The 10,550-nt window shown below is 35.3% G+C and overlaps 1 protein-coding gene across 2 annotated transcripts in view; it reads left to right on the forward strand.

Annotated features, from left to right (window-relative positions):
* Spef2 (sperm flagellar and cilia associated 2) overlaps window positions 1-767 on the forward strand; it is a 163,079-nt gene extending 162,312 nt beyond the window's left edge. Inside the window, exon 39 of one of the 2 annotated variants that reach the window (XM_087189290.1) lies at window positions 549-767. In XM_087189290.1, the coding sequence (XP_087045416.1) occupies window positions 549-638 (90 nt within the window). In that variant the 3' untranslated portion in view covers window positions 639-767. The remainder of the gene's footprint in view (window positions 1-548) is intronic. The other variant, XM_013073533.3, reaches the window with a different exon arrangement.
* Window positions 768-10,550: the final 9,783 nt, after the last annotated feature.

A 10,550-nucleotide genomic window follows, 5' to 3' on the forward strand; every position in this document is an offset into this window, starting at 1 on the left:
TCCAGTCACAGTTTAATTTTTTTGAAAAATATTTCTGATTTAAGATGCAAGAAAGCTGATATTTATGTGGATGAAAAGCAGACCATGCTATACCTGATATTTTTTTAAATCAAAAAATGAGACAATTGTAGAAAAGTAATCTGTTGCTCTAAAATTCCACAAATCTGTAGATATGATTAATTTGGCATTGCAATTTTTCTTAAATCAGAAATAAATATTATTCTTATTCATTCATAGAGAAATAGTCTTTTGGCTTGCAATTACATGCCAATGTCTGTGTAATTGTTTTTACAAATATTATTTAATCTAATGTGACAACTCCATTTTTAGATGAGGAAACTGCAGAGTCAGGACCTTAGACATCGTTCTAAGAGTAAAACTGTTCAGTTGCATGGTGGGATTCAAATTAAATGGATAAGTTTTCTCAGGGGAAATAATAAAGAAAAAGAAAAACAATTTATTATTTAATCACTGCCATACACTGGGTGATTATCACTTCTAAATTCTTTATAAAGATTTGTAACTTCACTTTGAATCTTTTCTCTTAGGTTATTAAGAAGATTCTCCAAAGGAATGGACATGGACAAAGAAGTGATGAGGAAAGATCACCTTCAAGATTTACAGAGGAAAAAAAATGAAGACAAAAAAGTGATTTTTATAATTTGGCAATGAACCTTCCAAATATCAAATGTGATTATGGTGTTTGTCATGTATATTACCATTGTAAATGTAGAAAGGGGCCCTAACTCAAATAAAAATTATTATATCATGAACCTTACAGAAGAGAGTAAATATCCAAGCATGCAAGAATAATTTTGAAGTCATTCTGAAACTATAAAATATCATAAATAATCTATTCAAAAATAAATCACATATAAGTTTTGAACACTTCCTATCAGAAGCCTCTACATTAGGCGAATATACTGAAAATTCTCCCAAAACTCCACACCAAGGAAGAATTGTTCTGTGCCTCTTCCAATGCTTCCTCCTTGTCTCATAAAATGTCAAGGTTCATCCCAGTAGCCAAGGAGAAGATTGCATCATCAATCTGCTAGTCCAGTCATGTTCCTATCATGAATTCATAGCCATTTCTTCATAGAATATAATAGCTATATTTGTACAATTGTACCTTTTTAATTGATAAATTAGAGGCTCAAATTTAGTGATCTGATCTCAACAAAGTATCTCAGACAGCTGCTCCTTCTGAAGATCGCCTGGTGGACCCTCCCCTTCTACACAACTTCCAAATGTTAGAAGGTGCCAAGAATTAGCTTCGCTATCTGTGACCATCCTCTAGATGAGTCCACCATTCCCCTGGCTTTATGAGTATTACAGAGGCTCACAATGCTGCCATTTATATTCCAAATTTCTTCCAGAATCCACCTTCTCCATCTCCATTCCCACGTGATTTCCACATGGATGGCTAGACTCAAATTCAACATGTCAAATTCAACATGTCAGAGGCAGAAAAGTCAGCATGTGAGAGGCAGGAATGTCTGGTTTTCTTCGCCTGGAAACCTGTGCTTGGACATTCTTCCCTGATTCAGCCAACTCTGTTCTCTTCTTGTTCAGACAAAAGACCTAGAAATCATCCTTGACTTTCTCCTTTCTTTCATATCCTACTTCCAGTCTTCAAAAGATGAGGTAGATATGCCTTCAAAGTGCATGTATGATATAATCTTCCTTACTCCTGCCATAAGAATTTTAGTCCAAGCCACAATTTCTTGCCTGGATTTTTGCACCAGCCCTCTACCCAGTCATCTTGTTTTTACTCTTGCTCTCCCTGCAGGCTGTTCTTGCCACAGCAGCCAGAGAGAAGAACCTTTTGTAATACATGTCTGCCCATATCATCCTTCTGCTTAAACCACCTATAACATCCTATTTCACACAGGGTCCAACTCAAGTCCTTATCTTGACCTCACCACCTACTACCTCTCGGATTGCATCTAATGTTCTTGCTGTTCCTCATAATGTATACAACAAACCCACTTTGCTGACCCTGAAGCACACAAGGCACACTCCTTCCCCAGAGCGTTTGCACTCACTGTTCTGTCTGCTTGGAAAGATTTTTCTCCTACATCTCTGGATAGCTTATCTCATGACTGTCTGGAGGTTTTATTTCAAATATCTCTTTGTCAATAAGGCCTTCCTTCACCTAATACAAAATAGGAACAAACTACACATTCACAATATTTTTCTCCATTGCATTCATTAGCACCTGATAACTACTTAATTATTCTTTTGTCTGTCAGTCTAGTGGATTATATATTCTACAAAGTCAGGATTTTGGTCTATTTTCTTTATTGTTTTGACCCAGAACCAAACACTACAATCATAGCTAGCTTTAAGCTGTATTGGTATGTTTGTTCAAAGATATAACAACATCACATTTAGACAAATCACTAAAGCAATGAGCACTCCAAGACAATTCCTATTGTTAGTTGGAATTATATTCTACTTCTAGAAAATGACACATTTCCTCATTTTGCTTCTTGTGGGCTGAGAATCAGCTGAGATTCTGTTCCTAGAAACCTTGTCTCTAAGATAAGAGAGAATTGTGACCCAGAACCATGCTGAGAAAATGGAAAAGAAACCCTATCAGAGACTTCAAAATTTCAACACAGCTGATTCATATATGGACAAACCAGGTAATGATAGTTATCCTAGAGAAGGGAGAAGAAAGAATATTTGAAAATAGAGTTAAAAGAAAGAAAATGACCCAATAAATGTGTAGTTAGTAAACCAATCCACCTTCCTTAGGATTCAACAAGACAGGACAATATCACATTGCAGAAAAAACAGAATTCTTTACTGTAACAATTTTCTTGCATAACGTTAATAGAAAAATTGTAGAATCTCTCTCCCGAGGCCCACTAAGTCCTATAAGCAGTAGGAGAGCAATGAGCAGCAAGGGGTCTTCTGATGTGTATTTGTTGACTCACATTACAGTGTCTTAATTATCTTCAGAAATTTACACAGATATGGTAACTGCACACAGCCCAGAGATATAAAAGAAACTCTCCCACCACAACAGGTCCCAGAGGCTGCAAGGGGTGAAACTTCACACTGAAACCATAAATGTCATGGGATTCTCTCAGAGGAAGGAGGGATGTACTAGAAGCTTATTTCCCTGAGGGACTTTCAGGTCTCCTAATTCCAGGCAACACTCAACCATCTTCATATCTTTTTGATAAAGGGGCTCAGGATGTGAAAGCCATTACTGGCTCTGCACACAGATACACAAACACAAACACTCATTATATGGATTTTGAAGAGTTCTATGGTGACTTGGTAACTAAAAGAAATTAATGATATATTAATCTTACAAAAATCAAATCTCCTAAGCCTTTGTCTCCTGTGCTTTTATAAAGCCACATTCCACTTTTCTTCATAGATACCATAGTTCTTATATTTTATTTAATGAAAGTGTTTTTTTAAAAAAAATTTTAAACTGATTTCATCATTCAGAATGTGTGTATCATCTGCTTGTGAGATAGCACACTTGCCCTGGTCACTCCTGTGACATGCTCCTGAGACCAGGGGCTATCTCACCCTCCTGTGGCACCAGCTTTGGGCTCCTGCAAGGCCTTATCTTGGCCCCCAAATTTCCTTTATCATTAGGGAAGTTTGGCTTCTTCAAGGGCAGGTCTCAGGAAGTACTTGGCTTCTCCTTCATAGGGATGATTCAGCCAAGTGGTACCATCTTCAATGAAGCACAGTGGCTTTGTGGCTATTCCAGACAGAGAAGAAGGATGTTCCTGCCTTAGAATTCCTCTACTTCATTTTCATACCCCACTAAACTTCGGTGCCATGACCAAGAAATGGTTATGGTTTTCATCCAAATTTAAGTACTTATCAAGCCTTTTCTATCTTAGATTGGAAATTCCTCCTACATCCCACCCTCACTTGCATGACTCATCCTTAGCTACTTTCCTTCCCACCATCCTACTCCACCCAAAACTCACTAGTCCTTCAGGAACTGATCACTACAATTTTAAGTATCAAAATATTTCTGCACAGACAGTAAAAACCAGCCCGTCCCTCACCAGGGTGAAAATAGGTTGCTTTGATATTTTCTTTTAAAAATGATTCTCTTTTTTTCCTCACTATTGGCTTTATTTTTTCATAACCCCAAATTGGTATTACATTTACTTTTTCATTTAAATCTCCTGATAAGCTGTGCAACACCCTCAACATGTTAGTCACTAAATTATTTTTCTCTACTTTTTTTCACATAGATAGATAGAACGTAAAATACCCCCTTTAACAATTACATTAACATTGCTGTAGATTTATTACTATTTACAAAATGTTAGCATCCCTTTATTAAAGGAGTAACTCACCTTTCCTCTCTTCCTCTAATCCCTGGTAATCCTAATTTTTCTATCTTTCTGGCTCTAGATATTTCATAGAAGTGGACTCACACAATATTTGTCTTTTTGTGTCTGGCTTACTCCACTTAACGTAATGTTTTGAAGTTTCATCCAATTTGTACCATGCATTAGAAGCTCATTCATTTGTAACACTAAATCATATCCTATTGTGTGAGTGTATAACTTTTGTTTGATCATTTATCTGTTGACAGACACTTGGGCTGTTTCCACTCTTTAGCTATTGTGAATAATGGTGCAACAAACATGGGTACAAGTTCACTTGAGTCAACAGGTATCTGTTTTCAATTCTTTTTGTTATTTTTTCGTGTTTCAAAAATTTAGTAGCTTCATATTTCTTTTTTACTCAATGATTCCTCCTCTTGCCCTTACAATAGTATTATAGAAAACCACCCCAAAACTTTGTGTCTGACAGCAGCAACAACATTTCACTTATGAATCTATGATTTAGAGCTGAAGAAGACGACTTTCTTGTTTTACCGAGTCAGCCAGGCTATCTCAAAACCTGAGGCCTGAACCATCTCAAGGCCTATTCATTCATGTTTAGTGCCTGGGCTGGGAATACTTGAAAACATTTTATATATATATGTATCTGTGTGGCCTCACCATATGGTTTCTCCCGCTTGATAAAGTGATTCAAATCACCGAAAGCAAATGTACCAAGGGAAACAGGCAGGCAGAAGCTATTCCTTATGCCATGGTGTCAGAAATTGCTGTGTGTCCTTTCAACCATATTTAACCCTAGAAACCAATCACTGGTGACAGTTCATATTTAAGAGAAGAATATTTGATTCCACCATTTATGGGAGAAGTGACAAAGAATTTAAAGACACATTCATTTTTTATTTTATGAAAAAACAAATTTTCACAACAAAATAGTAAGAGAATAACAATACTTAATACACTGTGTATCATTGGACAATTTTTAAAGCTGTCTCAACCTTCATGATCAGGTTCTCATTTCTATCAGGATCCTATTGATTACAGAATATAGTGACCTTTGTTTTCTCTTAGTAAAATCATAAAATCTAAAAATCAGAAGTCAGTTTGGGAACCAGGCCTGGTTTGATGGTTATTACTTGCTTTAAAGCAGCCCCAAACATTTAAAGCACAAGTACTAGTGACGCTACCTATAGAATTCCATAAAGATGGCTTAGCTATGCATTGTAGATCATCTTTTTGTCTTTTCTGTCTTTGAATAAAAAATACTTGGCATTGCATTTAGAATCCTAAGGGGGGGACTTTTATCAACCTGGCTTATCCTGTTTGTTCCTGGCCACTTGCCTTGTGTTAATGTGTGCTACCTTTGGGCCACATGGCTGATTGGCAGTGGGGTGTGGAAAACTACTTGGATGGCCCTGGATGAGTGGGAGGCGACTGAACAGTAGCCTCCTTTATGAGAGATAGAAGATTAAATATGTCATTGCCATTTCCAGAAAAATGTGAAGTCAGTTGGCTTTTTAACTGTCAATTAAATCCTTATATTCACAGTCCAGTTAAAAGAAATAGATGAAATCATGCCAAAAGCCTTGAATGGCCTTGGAAAGCCACTGAGAAATATAATTTTGGTCTTGGAAGGCTTTGGAGGCTAATCCAACTGCCTCTACTCATGGGAACCTCCTCAACTTTCCTCATAGGAGATGCTGTACTGCTATTAGTATGACAGTAACTGAACACTTAGTTCCTGATTTATCTGAAATTTTAAGAATATCATTCACTATACATTTAATCAGATCACTTGAGTAATGGGGGAGCTTCTTAATTTAAAGCTTAAGCATTAACCAGATTTTTAAATTTCAAAAGAAGACTGTACATCTCAGAACTCTGTGCATTCCACTCAAATACCTATTTTGAAAAACAAAACTGTAAAAATGTCATAATGTCAGAAGATCGTGAACAGCTAAGCCAATAACTTTATCCAGCAATGTTTCCATTGCACTTGGTTTATGTTAAATGACAAAATTTTAAGATGACCCAGAACTCATTTTAAAACACAAAAAGTAATATTCTTATATATTTCTATGTAAAACTTAAAAGTTAGGATTGCTATGAAATGAAAGAAAACCAATGTTCTTTTCAACTAAAATAAATATAGCTTCAATAATATAGTAATCAAGGAATTACCTAAGCAAGAGATGGCAAGGAATAGTAGTGTCCAATAATGTGGGTAGATACACCTAACACCCCCTCAGTATGGTTCCTATACATTGGAAGATGGATGACAGAACTGTGAACCTAATAGCATTTACTGTTCACTCTACATTTCTCTGTTATCTTTCTGTCCTTTTCTTCCTCTGACTAGATCTCCTCTTCCCTCCCACTTGACTCTCAATTGTCCATTTATTTCAAAGAACCATTTCTTCCTCTTTAATAAGGACAGATATTTTAAATAAATTCCAATGGAATTGAAACCTACAAATAGATCACCATTTCTTCTAGACCATGGGTCAAAAAAATGTTAACATCAAATGCTTGTACTAGTTGTTTTCAGCTCATTTCCTGCTGACACAGCATTGGCCCCATTAAAAATCTATGCCATCTTTTCCTGTGACTACCTGCTCTCTGTCTTCCTCAAAACTTCCACCATTTGTGCTCTGTTTCTTGCCAATCCTTGGTAATCATAGTATGATCCACTTAATGATCCACTTAACACACAACCTCAATGTTATATGAACTTTTTACTACTCATCTTTCTTCAGTTAACTCCTCCTTACATTTTCCACAAGCTCTGATCCAATTTTTTAATTCCACAAAATGTTAGCACCATCTCTCTTTGGTTTATAATGAGAAAACAAAAGACAAAGAGAATGAGAGTAGCATTACCTGACCACTTTCTATGTGCTATGAACTGTGCCATGTTGCATGTATAATTATTTTATTTCATCCTTGTAGTAAGGCTCCAGGTTTGACAATGTTACTTTTTCCCAATTTTGTCAAATTAGACAAGGACACTAAATATCACAGAGGGTAGATGATTAGCCCAGGATCATTCCTCTGAGCCCTGACAGAGTGGTGATTCATACTCAGTTTCTGGTCAGGGTTCATTCTTCCAAATCGCATTGCTTCTTTTTGAGAAGGGATCTTTGGGAACTCATGCTATTCTCTGTGAGCCTCTTGATCTTTCCTCTTGCCTCAGTGCACCCACTTTGGGACATCAGGTGAGCTCTGCATCCACACTTATTCTCTCCTTACCATTAGTCTCAGGGTATTGAATTTTTAAAAGTCTATTTGCTCTTACTGTGGTATAGGTCCTATTCCCTCTTCAATTTCTAAAAAATTAAACCATTATTATTTCCTGAAATTTTTGTTTGATTGTTTCTCTCCTCTGGCTACTTCTCTTCAGTCCACAACTACAATCAAGACAAGTATAAAGGGGAATTCTTTTAACTCACTCTACTTACCCTCAGAGTTATCTCATTCTTCATCTGTTTCCTCTTACTGTCAGATTTCTTAAAGTAATAATGAATCCTCATTCCTTCTGCTCTATGATATTTTTTGTCAGAAATAGATATTTGATTTTCTCAAAACTTTCTCTGCATCTGAAAAAATTATATGATTTTGCTTCTTTGGTTTATTGATATGAGGAATTTTATTATTCAACTTTGAGTGATGAATAAGCCTTGCAGTCTAGGAATGTATTATACATTTTGTATATTATTGAATTTGATTTGCTAATATTTCATTGGGGATTTTTTGAAAATGTTGATCGGCAGGTTTATTTTCTTATGCTATATTTGGTTTTCATATCAGATTAATTCTATTCAATTAAAAAGGTTAATATGTATTTCCAATTTTATTTTGTGGAAGAATTTATGCAGAATTAGTTTTTCTTCCTTAAATATTCAGTGGAATTTCTAGTGAAGTTTCCTAACTTTGTGTTTTCTTTTATTGGAAGAGCTTTAATTATAAATTCAATTTATGTAGCAGATATAGTATAATTAAGATTATTTCTTCTTTAATGAGAAGCTTTGATGTCTTTCAAGAAATGTGTGCATTGTATCTAAGTTCTTAGATGTACTTACAAAAAGCATTTATAATAATCTCATTCTTTTTAATATTCATAGGTTCTATAGTACTACCTCCTTTTTCAAACCTGATGTTTTAATTTATGTTTCTCCCCACCCCCCTTCTCTCTCTGGAGAGAGATTTATCAATGTTATTTATTCAACCTTTCAAAGAACCATGTTTTTATTACATTGATATTTCACTATTTCTCTTTGCAGTCTATTGTTTTAACTCATAAAATATTGATCTTCTTACTATACCACTGAAACTTACCTTGTAAAGATCCCCAAGTGACAACTGAATAAAAAAATATAATAGCAGATGTTCTTCATAAATTCACACTATTAATCATGCCTTTATTTAAAAAATTTCTTCTTCCTTCCATTACAATGAACTCAGCTACTGTCCTTTCATCTCTGATTATTCCTTCTGCAATTATTTTATTATTTTTTTAGCCAGTTCTTATGTTTCAGCCAATTCTTTCTCTGGTTATTCCAACCACTAACTAATCTTCCATTCTGATCTGCGAGCAAGTAACTCAAGTACTTTTCTTCATTTCTGACTTCTATAGCCTCAAGACATTCATACATAATTTGCCTGCTAGCTTAAAATCCTGCTAGGTTCCTCAATTATATATCTCAGTATCTGAGTTTTTGTTACTACAAATCTCTTTCCAGATACATGGTATTTTGGATACTAATGAAACATTTTACAAAGTTATTCATGCTACTTTCAGAAACAAAGTGAACAAAGGTAGGCTAGATGAATGATAAGTGAATTTGTGACTGGTAGATTAACTTTAATAAACACAAACTTCCATAAGTTGTCTTCCATCATGGACTGTTGGCTATAGGAGACACTGAGTGCATCTGTCTTATTAACTACCACGTTATATCACACCAATGTAGATAATTAAGGAAAGGTATAGAATACATGTTAATTGTAATTATAGTTGGCATGATATTCAAATGAAAATAAATTATGTTTATTAAGAGAAAGAGAATCCAATAATTCACTGAAGAATGAGACATGCTGCCAAGATTGAGATACGAATGATACATAGTAATAGGTAAGAATAACTATCCAGCAACCATGCTAAGAAGTTTTATCTCATTTAGTTCTTACACTTTCATGAAATACATGCTCTTATGTTTGCCATTTACATATGATGAAAATGAGGTTTTTGAGAAGTTATATAACTTTCCCCCAAAATTGTGGGGGACCACACCATTGATTATGCCCAAAGCAGGCTGTAAACAATGCAGGCTGTAGAGTCAACCCCACAATTGGCTTGTTTATAGAAAGAATCTGGCCAAAGCCTATGCATGTAGGTCAGAGGGACTCCCCTCAAAATTCTATTCCCAGAGTTAAAACTTTCTTTACTGAAAAGACAAGGTTAATTATTAACCACAACCTATATTTTGTCTGTTCTGTTCCTAATTCAAGAATGCTTTGTCTCTTCCTTTACAAGCCTTGCCTGCATCAGCATTGTATCCATAGCAACTCCATGTAGTCCCTTTACTTCAATCTAACTGTGATGTCACCAATAAATACTGATAGCACTGGGTGTTCAGGGCCTTTGCTGGTTCATCTTGGCTTGCACAAGCATTGGTCATCCTGGCTCCCTGTATCTCTATCTCTTTAATGCTGTCTCTGTGTTTTTCTTCTTTCCTTGCATCATATCACAGAGCAAGAGATTGGAACCCACTGCAGAGGTCTCTGGTAGTAAATAATAGAAACAGATTAGGAACACAATACCTCCCAAACCATTGTTATCTATTCTCTATACTTGAACACAAATAACCAAAACCACATGCACAAAGTGGAGACAGTACAGCTTCACAGTGTTTAAAAATAAAACAAAACTTTTATTTATATTCAACACAGTACTTGAAATATTAGCCAGAGAAATCAGGCAAGATAAAGAAATAAAAGGGATACATATAGAAAAGGAAAAACTCAAATTATCATTATTTGCAGATCACATGATACTCTACATAGAAGACCCAAAGAATGCCACCAAAAGACTCTTAGAATTAATAACCAACATTAGCAATGTAGCAGGATACAAAATCAATACATAAAAATCAATAGCATTTGTGTACACCAATAATGAACTCAATGAGAAAGAAATTAGGAAAAAATACCATTCAC

This window comes from Heterocephalus glaber, unplaced genomic scaffold (genome assembly GCF_053883595.1).
Source record: "Heterocephalus glaber isolate CG9 unplaced genomic scaffold, H.glaber_assembly_v1.0 deba00001538, whole genome shotgun sequence".
NCBI lineage: Eukaryota > Metazoa > Chordata > Mammalia > Rodentia > Bathyergidae > Heterocephalus > Heterocephalus glaber.